The sequence below is a fragment of the Aptenodytes forsteri genome, unplaced genomic scaffold (genome assembly GCF_000699145.1).
Source record: "Aptenodytes forsteri isolate BGI_AS27 unplaced genomic scaffold, ASM69914v1 Scaffold93, whole genome shotgun sequence".
Taxonomy (NCBI): Eukaryota; Metazoa; Chordata; class Aves; order Sphenisciformes; family Spheniscidae; genus Aptenodytes; species Aptenodytes forsteri.
This window is the reverse complement of record NW_008794665.1, coordinates 2557934-2578654: the sequence shown is the minus strand read 5'-3', so window position 1 is coordinate 2578654 and position 20721 is coordinate 2557934. Positions and strand designations below refer to the sequence as shown.

The 20721-nt window shown below is 42.0% G+C and overlaps 2 protein-coding genes across 2 annotated transcripts in view; one reads left to right on the top strand and one right to left on the bottom strand.

Annotated features, from left to right (window-relative positions):
• HPGDS (hematopoietic prostaglandin D synthase) overlaps nt 1-12864 on the top strand; it is an 18482-nt gene extending 5618 nt beyond the window's left edge. The window contains exons 2-5 of the mRNA XM_009273538.2: nt 6027-6119; nt 8765-8874; nt 11819-11917; nt 12562-12864. Coding sequence (XP_009271813.1) covers nt 6027-6119; nt 8765-8874; nt 11819-11917; nt 12562-12726 — 467 coding nt within the window. The 3' untranslated portion in view covers nt 12727-12864. The remainder of the gene's footprint in view (nt 1-6026; nt 6120-8764; nt 8875-11818; nt 11918-12561) is intronic.
• Nucleotides 12865-15633: 2769 nt separating this feature from the next.
• The window catches only part of SMARCAD1 (SWI/SNF-related, matrix-associated actin-dependent regulator of chromatin, subfamily a, containing DEAD/H box 1), a 45883-nt gene continuing 40795 nt past the window's right edge, over nt 15634-20721 (bottom strand). The window contains exons 19-23 of the mRNA XM_009273537.1: nt 19437-19625; nt 18413-18531; nt 17298-17480; nt 16459-16568; nt 15634-16174 (exon numbers count right to left, since the gene is read on the bottom strand). Coding sequence (XP_009271812.1) covers nt 16113-16174; nt 16459-16568; nt 17298-17480; nt 18413-18531; nt 19437-19625 — 663 coding nt within the window. The 3' untranslated portion in view covers nt 15634-16112. The remainder of the gene's footprint in view (nt 16175-16458; nt 16569-17297; nt 17481-18412; nt 18532-19436; nt 19626-20721) is intronic.

Here is a 20721-nt window from a genome sequence, read left to right as displayed (position 1 = left end):
AAGAATATACAAAGCAAGTGATGCACAATGCAATTGCTCACCACCCGCTGACCGATGCCCAGCCAGTCCCCGAGCAGCGGCCCCCCCGGCCAGCTTTCCCCAGTTTATGTACTGAGCATGACGTCACATGGTATGGAATGTCCCTGTGGCCAGTTTGGCTGTGCCCCCTCCCAGCTTCTTGTGCACCTCCAGCCTTCTCAGTTGGTAGAGCATGGGAAGCTGAAAAGTCCTTGACTAGTGTAGGCATTACCTAGCAACAACTAAAACATCAGTGCCTTATCAACTTTGTTCTCATACTAAATCCAAAACACAGCACTGTACCAGCTACTGGGAAGGAAATTAACTCTATCCCTGCCAAAACCAGGACACGTGGCTGTGACATTTATTTTCCCCCATCTTTGACCAATCCAGCTGCCTTACTATGGCAATCTAAGCTGCTTGACTGAAAAAACATTAATTATTCAGGTTTTGAGGAACAATCAAATGCTTAAACACAGGGTGCTTAGCATCAAGGCCATGGACGATTTCAATACAGGCTGGAGGAAGCACAGGGAAGAGCAGGTCAACTCGGGGGAAATAGGGGAACCTGAACTCACGTCTGTGAGCAAAGCTGAGGCGAGTCAGGATAAATGTGGGGAGGAAAGAACAGAGGTGAGGAGGAGAAAGATAATGAAAAAGTTAAGATGAGTGGAAAAGGGAGAAAGAGCTAAGGGAAGGAGAAAATTGAAAACTGTATCTGCATAGGGGCTCCTCACTGGCTGGGGGAGAACAGCGGTGAGAAGCACAGCACAGCACTAAGCTCCGGTTTCTCCACACCAGCAGCCAACCAGCCTAGCTGCCAGGCTTGGACAAAACTGTGCTTGGCTCTGCGCTGTGTTTCCCCTCCCTGTCCTTGACAGGGAAACAGGCCCACATGAGCACCATCCACTGGGTCATGCTCAGGAGGATGAGCGAGGAGCTCATGGTCAAAGGGAAGACCTTAACACTAGTGAGAACCTATAGGCATGCAAGGATGGGAATAGTTATCACAGCCCTTAGGGACTTCATGGGATGGAGACAGTTTATACAGATGTCCGTGCTTTTAATACACATCAGGCCTCATCTCCCCTGCTTAGTATCCAGCAGAGACTATATAAACATCACAGTTCTAGTCACAGAAGCCAATCAAAATTAATGTATAAAAAGGAATTCATCCAACTCCTAAGCACTGTACAAATACTTCAGTGAGTCCTTCCTAAAACGAGGAGAGAGACTGCAGATCAGTCTAATGACTTACATTCACCCTCTGTCAAGGTTTTCTTCCTGGGGAGTGTAAAGTCTGTGCAGATTTCATTCCAGCATGCAATGCTAAAACCAATGAATAACCAAAATAGTAGGAAAAGCAAGAATTTGCTGATGAAAGTTCAATTTAAAGAAGACTACAGGTTTAGTTATCCAAACAGCATGCTTTTTAAAAACCCTCTTCCTCTTTTCAGTGAGTTTTCAATCTAAATCTGGAAATCAACACAAGCGTTCACAGCGCCTTCTACTTCAGATGAGCAACAAAGCAAGCAGAAACTAAAAGTGAAAGGTCATATATTTTGTGCATGCCTGAAAAATGACATTGTTTGTACAATGATGGCAACAGATTTTTCTAGTTTTCCTTCTTAAAATTTATTTGCCTAAGTGGGAGTCGGAAGCTTTGCAAGACACTGTTGTTTTGAAAAAACATGGAAAGGACATCCATATGGATACACAAGGGTATAAACTGACGTAAGTACGAAGCAGTCCCCTAACCGATCAAGGTTAAAGAAAAACTAGCAAAGTGACACGCACACCCTTCCAGTCTGCGCTACTTTGGCTTAACTGTTCATTCACTATTGCTCTCTGATACACATTGTTTCATGATTTGCCCCCACAACCCTCATTCTCCCCAAATGAGATCCCTCTCACACTCCAGCTTCATGTGCCACTTCTTTCACTCGCTCATCTAATGTAGGAGCCCGGCAGGAACCGATCTATGTGTTTTGTTCATCTGGAGTCACATGAACCATGCCTTTCACCAAAAATGTGTAAAATTTAGCAGTTTTAATACAATGCTTATACACATAGCACATTCGGACATCCCCAGAGGTTCCTTGAACACGTGTTGTCAATGAGCAGAGCTAGGGCCAAAAGCACCACAGGAAGCTCAAAGCAAGCCACAGAAGCCCATATCCATGAGTAAGGGTTACACTGCTTAAATTCATGTACAGACAGACGGTTTTCTGTTGTAGTTTGGAGCCCCTGAGTAGACGGCCTGGCTGTGGTTTTTGCTGTGCTTCAAAAAATGGGCTATGAGCAAGGAGTCTAGAGGCCGCATTGAGATCATTTGTCAAACCCTGACCCTCCAGCGATCAAATTTTGCCCATCCAGTATGAAGGCTCTTCGCATCCTTCCTTAGGATGAACTGCGTGACATAAATCCACCCCCCCTCTCCTCTGCTTGGAAACAGAAGTCTCCAGTTTTTACGGGCAAGACATTCCTGCCCACAACAGCCAAACATATATCCAATCCATCTTCTGGTTTTGCTATGAATTTATCAATATAGGAAATTGTTCTTTTAAGTTACAAGAGCAAAAAGATACTTCACTGCAGCTTACTAAAAACTTTGGTCTTGTTACATGAATTTTGGATAATAATGTTTCAAAGGCAAAGAGATTTTTCTTTTTCCCTAAACTTTTCCAGACTGAAAATGGAACTTTATAAGCCATTATACCTTCTCCTCCAATATGGAGGAAATGTACTATAAATATTTTCTGCCCCTTGACAGTTCTTTGCTATTTTCTTCAGCTGTAAAGCAGCCTGGATGTCTGCCATACTTTCTGGTGTGCAAGAATAGCATGCCCTGCACGCAAGAAGAAATGACAGATTTTTTACAATGATCTGCACAGCACAAGTGTGCTTTCTTCAAACCTCTCAGAATTGCACTCATTTACAGCATATTAACTCAACACTTGACAAAAGTCAGTGTGTAATCATATACATACACTCTTATCAGCAAGAAAAAAAAAAATCTATGTTTATATTCAAATCACAATTTTTTTCCCTGTTCTTTATAAGAAAAAAATCAAACAGCATTTTGAACACACAGGAAAGGAAGGAACATCTCCCATTTATTATCTGTTATGCTTTAAATAGTCCATTGTTTAGTAATGATGACAACAGATATGCTGCCTCTTAGCAAAAAAAGCCCCAAGCCTCATTATAAATCAACGCATAATGCCTGTTGGACATTTAAGGCTCATGGGACAATGTGCAATAAAATCTGTTCTCATTTATTAATTTTATACTTGCATTATGAATCATGCAAGTGTATCAATATTTCTACTGCACACAAAACAAAGCTGTATTTGTATCTTTTTAATTGTAAACAGCTTCTTTTCTAGGAAAGAATAACCAGATCTTAATGAAAATATCTCATTACTGAGGAGGAAGCACTTTGTAGGCATTACTCGTGTTTTCAAGGAATGAATAGCAATTCCCTTGAATTCTGTGGGCTGCTAGGGGGGAAAAAAAAAAAGTGAATCCAGAAATGGCCAGATTCCTGAGAAACAGAACAGGAGGGATAACTACCACTCTGCCACCCAGCTGCCTTTCACACCTTAATCCATGTTTCTCAACTGTCAGAAAGATGCTTCCCTCCTTTCGCTGTAATCAAAGGCTTCTTAAAAAAAAATATATATATATCTATACCAACAAACTGGCTTTCATTTTCCCTGTAGTGACCGACAGAGTGAAACGTCAGTAAAAGCTGTGGCTTTTAGACTTTTCCCCTGTATATAAACACAGCAGAAAATGGTCTGTTTAGTTTCTAGATGAAGCAATTGTAGTTTCCCAACCTGGGCAGCATTCATCGTGTTTTGACAGTTATTGCTACAGAGGCTGGCTTAGTCACATTGAGCTAGCCAAAACTGCATCAGTCCAGTAGCACTCCTACTGGGGCCTCAGAAAAAGGCCTCTTAACTCCTTCAGGGGCGGCGGTTATTGCTCCCGAGCTGGCTGCACTTCTGCTGTTACCTGTTGTCAGTCATTGGGGATCTGAAGATGGCTGTAGGCATGTCCAGCAGTCACGCGCACTCTCATCCCCTCTACTCGCGCTTGCTTGAAAGATGCGCTGGTATCCTGCATAAGCAAACGTTATTTCACAGCTCTGTGGCTTTGCAGGCAGTGCTGCTCAGGGCACGTTAATCTACAGTGCAGAACCAAGGCGCTTCTCATTTTCACAACCAGAGAGCTTTTCAGTTTAGCATTCGGGGATGCATCTTTTCCTCCCTGGATTCTCAATGAAGCAATACATGGACTTGCCGGGACCTTACTGCTCTCTGGATAATAAACGTATGAAGTCTCCTGTGCAACAAATCTATTATTGTTTCAATAACAACTAGCAGTGCACACTTTCCCCTGGGGTACAGCAGCTAATGCTCTTTGAGCTCTCTTGCTTCTGCTAGTCATCAGCATCAGAATTTATACTGGCTTCACAGTGTGCTGAACTTAGGAAACCAAAAAAAAAAAAAGGGTATCATGAGTACTGTGTTCAGGTGCAGGAAAAAAAAAAATGCACGGAGGAGCCCTGGATGACTTGTGCAGCTGCCAAATTCATTTTGCAGATACAGATTTGCCATCTAAGAACCCATACCTGATGTGATTCACATACTGCATGCTAAACCACAGAGCCACGTGGCAGCGTTCATCATTGATGAAGCTGCCTTGATAAACAGGTCACAAATGCATGAGGTTTCATTATTTTTCCCTTTTCATTAAGAATTAAAAAAACTCATGGAATAGAAGTGTCATTCCAGCTGTCCCATAAAGACAGTTCTCCTCTGTTTGAAAGCATCTTGCATGTTTCCAATAGCCAACATTCTCACTTTTCTGCTACCGCCCTTTTACATGGCAAGACAGTCTTAAGATGGGCATACATCTTATTTATATAAAGTGTAATCCAGATGAAAGTCAGGTACGAAGCATTTGGCTATGATGAGCACTTGCAATTACGTACTTGGAATTTATGAAATAGCATCCTTTGAAATGCAGAGATTTAAAGTTCCTCCAGTGAACAGCACTGGGTTCCCACGAGCGGATTCTCACCACCCTAAATGCAGCAGTTTTTCCCAGCTTAAGCTTTGCTCCGAGGTTCCAGCCCCATTTGATATCATGCCAGCAGCTTCTCCAAAACGTGCCAAAACAGCAGTCCAAGTTTTCACGTACATTATGCTACTAAATTAATACCTGAAAAATAAGATTGATTTCTTATCTCAAACTCTCTTACAGATATCCATGATGCCTGCTTAGTTTGTCTTTCCCTGTACTTAAAGTCTGGAGGCTTCTTCCCCATGACTGGCTAATTTTTTTTTTTTAATGCAAGCCAAGTCAAGCAAATTTGAGTATCTTCTTAGCATTTGCGGTTCAGTGTGAAAGCTATATTTGTCTCTTGGTGATGACTGTCAAGTAAAATGTCTTGTCACAATATAAGTTCTGAAATACAGATACTTCTCTGAATCACTGCTTCTGAATTTAAAACAAGTGTAAATGAAAAGGCGCCTTTGTAGTCTTTACCCAAACTCTTACTTCATACCCCAGCTGGATCCTGCACTACAAAATCTTCAGTAGTACTTTGCTTAACCTTGGCAGTCACTCTCCCGGGGAGGAAAAAGTAGGGAAGAGAAGGAAAAACCAAGATTCCACTGAAAAGTTTCCCTGCATAAAGAATTCAGGATATGTAGGAGCATGTTCAGCCTTTACAGCACAAGGCTAGGAAATAGGAAATGCAACACCTGGTTTCTATGCTATAATTGCCTTCTTGCAGTGCAATCTGGTTATAGCCTTAACCTTACTTTTTTTTTTTTTAGTCCATGCATTTCCCTACAGAAGCACTGTGAAACTGTTAAGTGCTATAACAATGCATACCCTCTGAGTGGCAAAAGTGCAACTATTAGAGATTCCCACTGTCAAGGGCTATGATTTAACTTTTGGCTGTTTTTTCTTTTTTTTCTTTCTCCTCCAAGCTATCCCATTCGGCAAAATCCCCATTCTGGAAGTAGGCGGAGTTACCATTCACCAGAGCCTGGCAATAGCAAGATACCTTGCCAGAGAATCAGGTAACACATATTTGACTATTTTCTTGCTCTGTTCCGCACCCACCTTTAATGCTCAGGAAAAATACATCCACAGCAAAAATAGAAATGAACCAACAGCTTGGCAAGCCCAACCAAGCAGAAGTCAACACCAGCATGGCAATACTGGTACTAGTGCTTTTCCCAGGCACAAACAGCTGATAGTTACCAGCCTCTCGTTTCATCTGTAGTTTGTCCGCCAGCACCAAGTGCTGACCACAGAAACACAGCATACCATATAGGATGCTATTAGAGGTGCCACTCAGAGAGCGGTGGCTTAAAAAGCACCGAGGAGCGCTGTATGGTGGCATGCTCGTGTTCAGCAGCCTTCCTTACCGTAATTTGGTGCCAATTTTGCTTGCTGGGTTGGGGCTGCTGTGGCAATCCTGATGAGATCTCAGGCTACATCCCCTGCGGTTCCAAGATCAGAAAGAAGAAACGGAGCAAGGCACATCTGCTAGGATGCTGTATGACGGGGTTTAGAGTCACTCAGATGTCACGTAGAAAGTAAAAAACCAGGCAAAAAGAAGATTCAAAGTAACAACCTGTAGGGTGAAGTGCTGTGATGTTCAGAGCTGAAGTCACATGGCTGAGCTCTGTATTTGCACTGTAAGTGTGTACGCCTAAAGGACAACTCAGAAATAATCCCCCCTTACGTCTGACTGAGTTTCCCCTCTGCATGCAATACCTAGGGTTTGGCCTGACTTCTCCAGGCAACAAACTTTATTCACCTGTCACTGCACGACAGAAAGCGTGTACCTGTGGCTTCCCTAAGGCTCTCAGGGCAGTTTCCCCTGGAGCTAAACTTGGAGCTGCCAGGCTAACCCGAGAGATGACCAGGAGGAGGAGGTTTCGGAAGCATTAGAGATTATCACAGTCAGCGGGCAGAGCACTCTGAAGCAGATTTAGGCAACAATTCTGAGCTGGCAGAGAGATTAGATCAGATGATGACATCACTTGCATCTTTAAATACTTACATGCTATGGAAGTGCTCAACCGGTTAGATAAAGTGATATAAGACTTAGTAATACAAGTAATCAAGAGAGTAGTCAGGGCTTGCTTTAGGTCAGCAAGCTGTCATTCAAAACCATCTGCAAAACTGGTCTGGTCAAAGGTGGACGCGTTCATGGTGTGCCGAATGTCAGCAAATTGAAGAGGGGGGCTGGGAGACGAGTACTATCCTACTTTTTTACACTCTGAGCAAAGAGATCTAACCTGCCTTTCAAAATATCTCACATTTTCCAACTAAGGAAACAGGCAGAAGTGCAGAGCTTTATTCTTCAAGGCACCAGCACAACATATTTTCAAGCATGTCTGCAATACTGTGTTCCTGCCCATTTCCTCCATCCTCGATACAATCTACTACTTGCAAGAAAAGAGAATGACGAGCGTCCACCTGGTAACGAAAAACAATGAGAAAGCCTGCCTTCCACCCACGCTGCCTCCCTCCCCGTCTCCTATCGGGAGGCTGATCTGGAGCTGTGCTCCTTTTACGGTCTGAAGTTCTGACATAGGCATTCCCCCAACACCTTTTCCACCAGCTTGCAACAGCCACAAAGGCTAGGGTTCTGGCAAATCCTAGCACACTCAGACCATGCTGTTCTCCTTTTGGCGTTAATCACGCTGTCAGCTACAGCAGGGAAAAAAGCATGCATGGAAGGGGGGAAAAAAATTATTTTCAAATCCATAGTGAAAACTTGTTACTTCTGCTGTTAAGTCTGCATATGTGTCACTAAGCCTTTAAAATTAAGAAACGGGATTTTTAGGTGCCTGTCACTAACAACTCTTTACTGAAGGCTCACAGAACTTGATGCCCAAAAGGAGAGGCACATCCCTTGCCTTCAAAAGCATAAAGTTTCAGTAAGGGAGATGACTTTGCAGAGGAAGGGCATATGGTTTATGGGAGCCACAGAGCTTCCAGGTGACGCTTAAAGAACCGAGAGAGGAAGAGAAGGATGACCTGAACCTGCACAGAGTTGAAAGCATGAACGCAGGTCTGTGGAACAAGAGTGAGGGGAAAAAAATAGTAGCATTGAGAAGACTGCAGGCAAGCCAAAGGACGACAGGGGACGAAAGCAGATTTGTAAACAAGACAAAGTTTGGCTAAGGTGCCTGATTACCATGAAGTAATCAAAAGCAAGCAGAATGTCACGAGAAGCTTCAAAATGGGGCTGAATGGACAGGACAGAGGTAAAGAGAAGCAGACTTTCACAGAAGCACTTTTGGAGGTTGTGTTGAGAGATGGAAAGACCACAAGATGGAGAAGGACATTGAAAGCTGGGATAGGGAAAGATTAACAGAAAGGAATTAGTGCTGACCCTCTCTGAACGTCCTGGGATGGTGGAAAGCAGAGAAGGATAAAGAAGCAGTAGTCAGGCCATGGGTTCAGGTGATGGAAAGAACAACTCACCACCTCAGTGGCTATATGAGGCTGGATGGGGAAAAAAGCAAAGGTAGATGAGATTGCATCGGGATGCAAGGAGTCAAATGCATGTTAGCAGCATCAAAAAAGCCCTGGAGAGCATGTATATTTATGGAAATGTTCACAAAGAACAGAGTTTACCTTTGGGGCATCAAAAATTCCTGCTGATGCTGTCTCTAACCTCCCTTCATATGCTTGCTTCCCACAGGTCTGGCAGGTCAGACGCCTGTGGAACAGGCACTAGCTGATGCCATTGTGGACACCATAGATGATTTCATGACACTGTTCCCTTGGGCAGAGAAAAACCAGGACGTGAGAGTAAGACAATCAGTAATTTAAACAAAGATAGCACATAAGCCATGACTCTGTACCTGAGCATGTCCTCTGGAGAAACCAGGGTGGTGTAGGACAGCGGGCGGTGCTAAAGAGGGGAGGTAGCGCATCCCTCGCTGTCACTGCGGCCGTGCTCTTCAGATCCCTGTGGCCCCACCTCGGTCCTCTGCAGTCCTTCTGCAGAAACTGATGCCAGGCTAACACGCTGCCATGGCTACTTTAACACACAGTCATGGGCAATTCCTACAACATTTGGGGTTTCTTTTGGGATCAGTCCAGTCCCTCTCACCAGAGCCCCAAATGTAAGCATGCAGATCAGCTGCTGGGGAAGAGGGTGATGGATGAGTTAACTCTGGCATTACAATGGCTCCACGCAGCTCTGACCCAAGCAGATGACCTGACCCTTTTAGGAAAGTGGTAGTGTAACAACAGGTCTCACCATTAACTACCAGTGCAGCCACCTTCCATTTATTCAAAGGTAACATTTCAGATAGACTAGGGTATCTTATTACAGAAACCAGAGAGTACAAAACGTTGACCAAAACCAATAATAAATAATGAAATGATATGAAAGTGCTCTGAAATCTTGCAGGGGAAAATCTGAAAGTGTATTTGGAGGTTTTACTATTCAAAAACATGAATTACTTAATCTCCTAGTGATTTCCTGAAGTTTCCTCATTTGGGGAGGGGAGGTTGACTCATGATTTTTAATCGTTTGGAAACAGCCACACTATTGCTAAGATGTTAGTGTAGAAGAGCACGACTGCCACAGTACTGCTAGTCCTTTACAGGGAAACTCCAACTCCCATGATAACGCCTGCGTGTGTTCACACTCGTACTCAAGCACTTCTCCAAAATAAGGACCCAGATCATGTCACCAGTGATTAATTTAAAAGGGAAGAGAGTTCACAGACAACCCTTATATGCCTGTATGCACGTATGCATGCAAGGGAGTGTTTTGGGACCACGGGAGATCGAGAAACTTACTTTCTGGGAATCTCTTAACATTTTTCTCAGTATTCGCTGTTCTCCCTCTCTCCTCCCGGGTCCACTGCCACCACCTTGTGGTAGAAATGGCATTTCATAATCTCACAAAGCCAGATTTAAGTAATTTACACACAGTAAAGTCAGAAAACTTCCCCAGGCCTCACAGGTGATTACAGGAACACACATCCCTCCGAGAAAGATGAAAGGACGTGTTATGCTATCTAGCCTGTAGCAAAAAGAAAACCAAGCAAGGTAGAGGGAGCAGAGGTGGAAGCTGCCCATGGAAGCTCCCTCTGTGCCAGGCACAAACTCTCCCTTCACCCTACACCCCCCCAGAAAAAATAGCCAGCTTTGCAAAAGCTTTGTCATGCATTGCTGGAGAGCTCCAGGGTTGAGAGAAGTAGGTCGTGCCACTCCAGAAGGTGGATCCTGGTCATGTCCCCACCAGCTTCACAGCTTGAGTGTGTACTTCTGTAGTTGGGGGAGGTCATTACCGTCATGATCACACGATAGTTTGGGGTTTTTTTTGCAGAGGGGGCAGGGGAACTTCCCTAAAAGAAGGAAATGCTGCAGCACAGGGTACAAATACGAAATTTCCGTACTGCAAACTTCTGGCTGTTACTTGCAGTCACAACATTCAGTTACTAAGCTCTTAACAGACAGTAGAAAGTGATGTCAAATCTTCAAACGTCTGCAGAAATACTGATTCTATTTCAGCCTGCATTTTTTGGGACCATTTAGGCTGCTGCCTCTTCCAAATTTTATTCTTTTTTCATTAACCTGAATTTCAAAGCTGTTGAAATAATTCCGTTCCTGTATAGCAGTGCTTGTTTAACCAAGCCTGAGTATGTTCCTCCAAAATTAGGCCAAGCACATTAATGGCACGAACTGTGCCACATGGGTCAGACCTGATGATCACAACAGTCTGCAATCTCAGTTGCTTCCATGCAGGTGAGAAGAGAAAACCAGAAACAGTTTCCCTCTCCAAAAGAAACAGCTAACCCTTTAAAAACAGCCTTAAAATTTTCTGCTATGGGGAACAGCTAGCAGAGAACCACGACCATACACCACCTCATCCTTCATCCATTAACATACAAATACTAAGGCCGATACCCTTCAATGCGGACTTCAGCCTTTAAAAACGTATTTTAACCACCTCAAATCTCATTGCTGCGGAGGCAAAAAAGCAGAATAACCTGCTAACATAAAAATTCAAAGATAAACCCAGCAAAAGCTCAAAACGCATGTTCCACATCTCACACGAGAAGGGCTGGTAATGAAAGATAACCAACCGGCATCTGACTGACAGCGCGGAAAGACTGAGCTTAAGGGATTCTGGAAATTTGAGAACCTGTACACTAGAAAACATAACATCCAGAAGAGTTCCAAAAAAATGACTGAGAGACATTGGGAATATATTTTATAGATGGATTCTTCCCACTCTATGGCAGGGCTCCCATCTTGCCACGGCTGGGTGGCTGTTAGCACAGATAAATGAGCAGCATCGCCCCACGCACCGTATCTCAGCATCCAGGAGCTCTCAGGTGTTCATTAAGGGAGCAATTGGCTTAAGTCATGGCTCACTGAGCCACGAAAGCCGTGTTTTGGGCATCTAACCCACCTCATGGGCAATTACCTCAGCTTTCCTAAATTCTATAGCGCCCCTTTGCACGTATCCAAATGACAGTTACCTCTGCATTTCTTTACTTATCTTCAATAATTGCTGTTTGCTATATTAATCCTGATTTGGACGTTAACACATCCCTTCTTCCAAAGAGAACTGAGAGTACTCTGAAGTTTGGGTCAGACCAAATGATTTCACTGTCACCTTTTTCAGATTTCAGCTTTCTTTTTCACAAATAAGAAACCCCCAAAAATTCAGTTTTGCTGGCTGCTGTGCTTACGCATTGGTGTGCATCTTTGTGTTTCATTCTTCCCCCAGAAACAAGCATTTGATGATATCCTCACCAACAAAGCACCTGAGTTACTGAAAGATTTGGATACTTTCTTAGGGGATAACAACTGGCTGGTAGGGGAGTCTGTAAGTATAATTTTTGCTTCTCCCATTCCAATCAGATTGCCAGAAAAATTAAATCATTGACTATCGCTGAATTTCTGGATTTCATACCAGCCCACGAAACAACTCTCCCCACTCTTTTAACTCTTTGCTCTTACCAATACACAATTGGCCACTCAATTGCAAAGTGAAAATTGTTTTCCATACTATTAGAAAAGTGAGGCATACCAGGACTAGGACCTGCATTTTCAAAACCAGTTTAGAAGTATGTTGACACAAGACATTATAAATGCTTTTGTACTAGTCAATACAGATGGCAGTTGTTTAGAACTCTGCTTATAATCACCGATCAATTTATAGGACAATATGAAAAAGAGACCTCTAGGAAAATGTAATCCCCTTTTTTACCCAAAACTGTTTGGAAACTAATTAAAACACTTTTCTGCAGCAGAGTTGCAGCAGGAAAGTTTAATAGTATAACAATATTTGTAGCAAGGGCTTTTACTAGCTCTGTAATTACAGGCTTAAAAAAACCCAAACAACCCAACAAAACTTACACAAAACAGATCAATTCATGTTTCATTTCTGCAGTTTGCCGAGAATATTAGTAGTCTCAGCTTTTGAGACTACCAACTAAAATTTACTGCTTTCTCTCCCATTTCCACCAGGTAACGTGGGCTGATTTCTACTGGGATGTGTGCAGTACGACACTTCTGTCCTGTAAACCTGACCTGGCAGACAACTACCCCAGGCTTTTGGCTCTCAGAGGCAGAGTGCAAGCACTTCCAGCTATTGCAGCCTGGATCCAGAAAAGACCGAAGACTATAATGTAGATCAGCTGTTCAGACTGGAAAAAACAAATGCATGTTTAGTTTTCAACATGACAAGCATCCTAAGTTATTAATGTTAGAATCATTTAAGTTAATTTCAGATGGGTATGCTATACCAAATCAAAATCTACCACGTGTATCCATTTATAGGAGAGAATCTAAAAAGCTGATTTAGTAGAGTAGAGCCTGAGGGAGAGGTGTGGTTTTGACCACATTCCCCCCCACTACAAATAAAGCGCTTGATCAACCCAATTAAATGTTCTGTGGGCTCTCAAAGGGAGAAGAGATGAATAAACCTTCCTGGAGAGATGCAACCTCAACAATACGTTGTTTATTGTAGACTTTCAATCTGGAGGAAAGCAGGCTAATTAACAGAGAGGATAAATGTGTGGGAGGACTAAGGACACTAAGCAAAAAAGAAAAGAAAAAGAAGACCCACTTAGTCAACAAATGTCGAGCTTCTCAAGCACTTTCTTTAGCCTCTTGAAGTTTATGCTGTGCCACTGGAAAAAAAAAAAAAACAACAACAAAACCCAACCAAATAAACCCAAAACAAAAAGCAGCTGCCCAGCTGAGCTGGTACCCACACCAGCACCAGTTCTCCATAAGCACACCAGCTGCAAAAACATTCAGCAGCTCAGTATCTCTTCCAGTAAGTAGGAGACACAAATTGGGGGGTGGTGCAGCAGGGGTGGAAACCAGGTTTAGAACAAATGAATGAACAAACAGTTTGTTCTTCCGGCATTGGGGAAAACAGGTAGGTGGAAATCCCGGCAACATGGACAGTTGTAGATGCAAGTGGTTTACACAAACTCAACGGGAGACAAGTGCTTGCAAGAGGACTCCACTGTGTGGTGTAAGCAGATAAAACCACAACAAAGCTGGGCAATCCTCCGGGCTGAAAATGGCCACTGTTGGGAAAGTATTTCCCTTCACACTTGCTTTTCCCTCCCACCATAAGCATTATTTCATTGAATCATGAGTGACACCAACCAACCACTAACAGTTCAGAGACAAACCAGGTATTGGCAGAACTGAAAGCAAGGTCCAATCTTTTGCTCATTCCAATATGGTATCTCCACCTGCTTTGCAATTCCTTGCACACTTTGTTCTAGCTCTTTACAGATTTTTCCTTCTTCACCTCCCACTCTCCTCTTCAGCAACAGACTTCAGATAGTTGGTTAGGTTTTTCCCCCCTGTACATCTTTCCCAACCAGAGACACAGAGACACACAATCACAGAATGGTTGAGATTGAAGGGACCTCTGGAGGTCATCTGGTCCAAACCCCCCTGCTCATGCAGGGCCACCAAGAGCCAGCTGCCCAGGACCGTGTCCAGACGGCTTTTAAATGTCTCCAAGGATGGTGACTCTATAATCTCTTAAGACCCCCAATTAAAGATGGTAGAAACAGTTACAATAAACAAAAAAAGGCAAAAACACATACGAGCTTCATAGCACTTAAAGACAGATATTGACCCCAGGGGTCTAGGGATGTGATTGTTGAAGGAGTAACCACTGCTCAGCCAGACTACATTAACCGATTACACGCACATACCAAACCGAAAGACCACACAAACCACCCTATAGGGCAGGCATTTTGTTTCATTTCACATTTGAAGGAAACAGGCGAGAACATGCAAATACAATGGGACAAGAGTTGGGCTAGGATCATGCTCAGCAGAAACAACCTAATTAGCTGCAGCATTAAACACTTGTGGTTGCCTGTTAAATCCCACTATTTAGTCCAACAAAACAGGTGGCATTAAAGAAGCATGGTAGACAACCTGATTCTTACCCTTCTCCCTTCCCATATAATGAAGTATTTCTTCACCCTATTTCAGCTGTGCATTTTGGAATGTGTAGCACAGCCACGGAAGATTTCTAGTAAAAGCCACGTAAAGTGTAGTGCAAACTTCTAAAACATTTTAAAAGCTTTCATTTTCCATCCATTTTGTACTTGCAGAAGTCATGCACAGTTGGAAAAAAAATACTCGTAGCCATAACCAAACCAAAAAAACCAATGCCCAACTCACAGATCACCTCACTGACTAATCGCTAGCAGTATCTGAAGACAGGGTGAAATACTGAGCAACCCATGGACTCCAGCTCCTCTTCCCTACTCTTAATATAAAACTGTTTAAGTTCCTTCAAAAGATGCAACAAGTGTCTTCTGAGTGTGATAACCAGATACAGAAAAGTGGTAACTAGCAACCCCATATTGCAAACCAGAGTGAATTCTAGGACGCAGTCCTCCAAGAGATTCAGCCTGGTACAGATTTGCTGAGCTCTCCACAGAGCATACAGCAGCTGAGGCTTTAACAGAGGGCAGGGGCAATAAGGGCTTCCCCATACTTTGCCTTCCCCCAGCTTCTAAAAAAGCAGCAGTCTGAATCTTAACTACTCCGAGTTCAAAACACCGAATTTCAGTCTTTTCCTCTGTCCAGGGAAAGGGACATCCTCCTCTCCTACCTCCTCAAATCACATCCTTGCCAGCAGATTATAAACTTCAGGTGGAGGCACACCTCATCATTGATACCACTGAAGCTCTTCATTTCACTGAGATGAGTTCAAAATTCACTGAAACTTCAAGAAGAGAACAAGACACAAGCTTTGTGTCCAGGGCACTTCACTGGCAGAGCACAATCTGGTATCAACACCGAGGACTGACAAAAAAAATTGCAACCTGGGTGGAAAGTTCCATTTGGCAGGAATTCTGTTTTTATAACCAATATCCTAACACAATTGTTATTAGAGTATAATGAAACACTAGTAATTAACTACTGCTGGATAAAGCCAAGTCACTTCAAGTGGAACATTTCAGCTAGTTTGAAAGCTGCCTATTTGATTTAGAACACGCAAGTTATCACACCCCCCTCCCCCAAATAACCACAAAATGAAAACATTTTGTTAATCTATGCAATTTTATTTGAACAAGTTGATACAAAACCAGTACATCAAATGAACCAAAACAAGCAGAAACAGACTCGAGCATTGTCAAATAAGGCACATATAAAAAAATCTACACATGTAATCCAGTGAAACAGACAGTTTATATATATATTTGGAGGTAGAAATAATTACAAAAATACTGACAAATCTTAAGCAGTAGCAGATTTGTTAAAACAATTACTACTTAGGTCCACGTTTTGAAAAGTGATCTGTAAAATAATGTTTATTCAGCATCCGATGTCGGCACATTTGGGCCATTTATGTTTTTAAGCATCAAAAGAATGCCATTGGTGTTAAAAATTTTCAATACCATGAGGAATACAATAAAGAAACTACAAAAAGTTATAAATGTTCATAAAACTCATGGTCATCAGTAATGTAAGAGTCCTTGGGGTACAACATCACCTTTCTTCCTTGAATTCCACAACATATTTACATTTTAGAGACCTAATGAAGCTTTTAATAGTGTGGCTATATCTGCTGGAATGGTTCCTTCTTCTCCTGAGGAATAAAAGCAAGCGTTAGTACAGCTCAAAATATTTCACATAAACAGACAAAAGTCTAGATCCCCAAAACTGTACAAAATCCTCTACTCGTAGGAGTCTGTCATTGATTTATGGGTCAGACTCAGAGGGCACTTCCTGTCAAACCGAACAATAATCGGCACAAATACATCTTTCTAGTTTAACATGGAAAAAAAAAGGCTCGTCTGCATCAAGAACCTTGTTTTTTCAGAATAATAGTTTGCAGCAACCTTAATTCACTTAAGTGAATTCAGGACTTACCTGAATCTGCTGCAGTCATATCTTGTTCTAACTTCAATTTTTGCTGGCTGATTTTGAGCATGGATTCTTCAATAGTCCCCTTACTGATTAGCTTTATGACTTTTACCTCTCTGAAAACCACAAAATAGGATAAATCCATTTATATAGTTTCTTTGGATTAGTGCAAAAGGGAAGGATGCTATGCCTTTGCTCAGCATGCAGTGGTTTAAAACCAGAAGGAGGAAATGAACAAGAGGGCAATACAAAGAGCTTCTAGCTTTCCTGTCTGGACCAACTGCGCTCTGTACTGCCAGGAAACTTGTTTTCTCCTGCACTGCCAGCCACCGCAAAGTCTGGACGGTCACAGAAATCTCCATCAATAGAAACAACTCAACTTCCCCCTCATCCCATACTACAGTTGAAATACCAGTTATTAAACATATTCTATTGCTCACGTTAGCTTATTCTGATGGAGGACTCTAAAACGGTCCATGGTTTCACTCTTTACGACAGGGTGGCACTTTAGAGCTTTAAAGTCTCCTGAAGAGAACAAACAGCTTTGCCAAACAGTCCCAAAGACTTCAGTCTGCCTTGAAATGGTTCCTAGCACCAGAAATTTGAGAATTACAGAGAATTTGAGTTATAGAGAACTGGAAAAAAGAGGAGAATGTAAATAAGGTTTGTTCTGGCAGCAACATGTGCTAAGACAATTATGATTACCTAGCTCCCACACAACCCAGAGCTGGTTTACACAAGTCTCTGCTTATAATGGAATTTTTAATCATAAAATATTGTCCTTTTAGCCTCCTTTGAGAGCTTGCCTCCAAGAAAAGCCAGGCATTATAATTAAAAAGTCTTACCTTGTCTGACCTACTCTATGGCATCGGTCTTCTGCTTGCTTATCATTGTATGGGTTGCAATCAATGTCATGAAGAATAACAACATTTGCTGAGGTCAGATTAATTCCCAAGCCACCAGCTTTAGTTGACAGGAGAAATACAAATATACCCATATCTGTATTGAACTGATCTATTAGATGTATCCTGCAGAACGCAAGAAAACACGCATCAGGCCTTGGAGAAAACACCACACCAGCTCCAGAGTTGAATACAGAAGTTAGGATGATGATCTTTTGAAAGGGAGGACAGCGGCATTGCAAAGCAGCTCAAAAGTACAGATATTATGCAGAAGGAAAAAGGGTACCAAGAGTCCTCAGCAGTGACCAGAGAAACATACTCAGAGTGACAGATCGATAGCAAAGAATGAAAAGAGGCTTGGAAAAAGATTTTGGATGATCATAGAATACAAAGAGCAAGTTGGAGGACGAGGGAAGACTGAAGTACTTGAAACAAACCGGGGGGGGGGCGGGGAGTGGAATTAGCTTCATGACCGTCTTCTGTACTAATTGCACGTACAAGGGAAGTAGCAGATTTCAGCTGTAAGTGGGAAGTAATACCACAGCAAGAATGACAGTTTTTTGCAATGAAGGAAAGAGCATCTAAAAAAAAAAATAATCACGAAACAGGAAACAGCAGAAAACCAGCACAGCTCAAATACAAGAAAAGTATTGCAACATCTTCAGCTGTGAAGGACAGAGTAAATGGTTTGTCCTAGAGGAACAGAGGGGCTTATCTGCCTATTGTAACAGAGATATACTGTACTTCCAAGGAGTATCTACAGGTGAGCTTTTGTTATGGCATGCTGACACACAAGCAAATCAAACACACCATGAACTGCTGAAGATACAAGTTTTCCATTTCGATGGTTAAGACTAACCCAACCACCTAAAACTCTCCTTTCAGCCTCATCCTTACTAAGGAGATCTGAAATCCAACATTAAACCCGTTCTATAGTCAATGCCCAGTGACCACAGAATTCTATACATTGGAAAACAAAAGTAAGGGTTGTAAGTCACCTCCCCCCCTCCATGCACACATACATTTTTTCTCTCATCTTCAGCAAGAAAGTCACATACCGATCAGAAATCTGTGTTTTTCCATCCAACCTGATGTATCTATGTTGCCAATGTTTTAGGAAAACTTCCAAGATATCCAGCATCATAGTAAACTGGCTAAACAATACAACTCTGTCACCCTGGAAATAACAAAGCAAAGTAAGTTTTAAAAACACGTCAATTACGCATAATGAACTACACAAGTACTTTACTGGTGCAAATATGTGATTTTACTTTGACTGAATCCCTGTGTTCCAAACTAAAAGACTAAGCTGAAATTCATCAAGTCAGGACTGACTTTCAGTGAAGATATCATATCCAGTATTTCTGCTGCATTAACCCTTTTGTCAGTGCAATAATTTTTTTAGTCACTTTGTACTTAGGTGACTCAAGCAATCTAGAAATCATGTCAAATGTGTAAGTGACAGAGCTGCTCCATCTATAAACATCAACAAAATATTTTCATTAAAAACTTAAATTTAAGCTATATTCCATATAATACAGAGCAGTAGCACTCTTTTGTCTGAAATAATCGAACAGATGCGCAGGACACTTGTGCAAATTCAGGATACTCTGAAGTATTATGGTACATGCTTATTTGTAAAATAAGCCAGTTTGAATCTATGAGTCAAAGGAGTGACCTCTTCTTACCTTTACACTGGCTTAACACATGCATGATTATTCTGATGTAATACAGTCTTACTCAATTGCCAAAAGAAGGTCAAAGTTCATGAGCTGTGAAAATGATGCTAGCCCTCCGTACATTGAGAAAGTAGTGTTAACTCAGGATGAATATTCTGAAACTCGGAAAAATGGGAAAGCTTATTTCAGCTGTCTCTAAAGTGACGCACATAGGCAGGACTGCACATTAAAAGCTGTAAGTATACCTTTGCAATACTGCACATGCACTATAAATCACACTGTAATACTCCACAGAAAAGCAGCTGGGTTGCATATACAGCTAGCAGACGTTAATTTAACCAGTTATTTAGAGCCACCCTTTAGATGGACAGGAAAAGACGTTTCAGACATCTGTAGTACCCACCTTTTCTTTAAGGTCGGAGAGAATGCGTTCCAGTGCTCTAAACTTTCCAGAATCCAAGATCTGATCCATGTCTAACTTGAAGTCGTTGACGTGAGAATATTGCTTACAAAGCAAATGCAGCTCAAAATCTGTCATTACTGTCATATCTTCAAAGATAAGGTCAGGGTTAGCATCACAATGTGTGGGTTCCTGTTAGCAAAAATGAAGGGAAATAATGCAATACACAATCTTGCCAGACAGACAAGAAAAAACAAAAACACCACACAATAACATCCAAAATTTCTGAAAGAACGAAGTAGCACAACTAGACATGGACAAATGCCAGAGCGTGGCTCATGCAAGCAACAAAAGATGAACTCTGCAACCCCAGGTTTATAGTAGAGGATCATTACTTCGCAGTTAGCTTTTACAAGAACTTGTACTACCAAAAACTAAGAAGTATATGCTCAACCTCCATAGCAATTACCTAGTTCCCATCAAGCCCTATGACCTTTTACCCCTGTATCAGACCTCTTCCCCTGAAGACACATTCCCTAAAAGGGAGGTCCAATCCTTGGATAGATGGTAGAAGACATGGGAAGCCCAGCCCAAGATGTAGGGTGGGTAGAGGGATGTCATGCCTGGAAGAAAGAGGAAAAGAAAAGCCACATCTGGAGAGTACGATGGTATGAGTAGGAATAAAAAGGGACAAAAATCCTTCATAAACCAATGGGTCACTTCTTCCCTTCCCCCCAACCTTGACTGGCTTTATTTTAAAACAAAGCTGAAGATATTCAAAGCCAGCTGCAACTTTCTTAGAGCACCTGCTGCACATTCAGACTTTTTTTTTTTATACTTTAGAAAGAAGCAACAATTTTCCCCAAACTCCACAGGCATTAACTCCAGCCAAATTACAAAAAAAAAAATCCTCAACAGTTCAATATTTATGCCTTCCCTATTTTAGTTCTGTACAGCCTAGATTTCTTGCTACTCAGAAAATACTAGTAAACTCAAGTGCCCACCCAAGACTTTTTTCATAGGTACTCTGGTTTTAAATTTTGGGGTGGAGGGAAGAGGCGTTAAGCAGGAGCTAATGAAAAGGAGATGACTGCAGTCCCACAACTGTTCTCTCCATTCTAATATCTGATACAAAAAATCAGTGTTCAACACATACAGAGCTTGATTAGAGCACTGGATAGATGCAGAGAAATAAAAAGCAGCAACAATGAATTAAGTTTTGCAAAGACACACTTTTGACCAGAGGACTGACAATTAAAAAAAAAAAAAAAAAATCTATTTAAGTTGA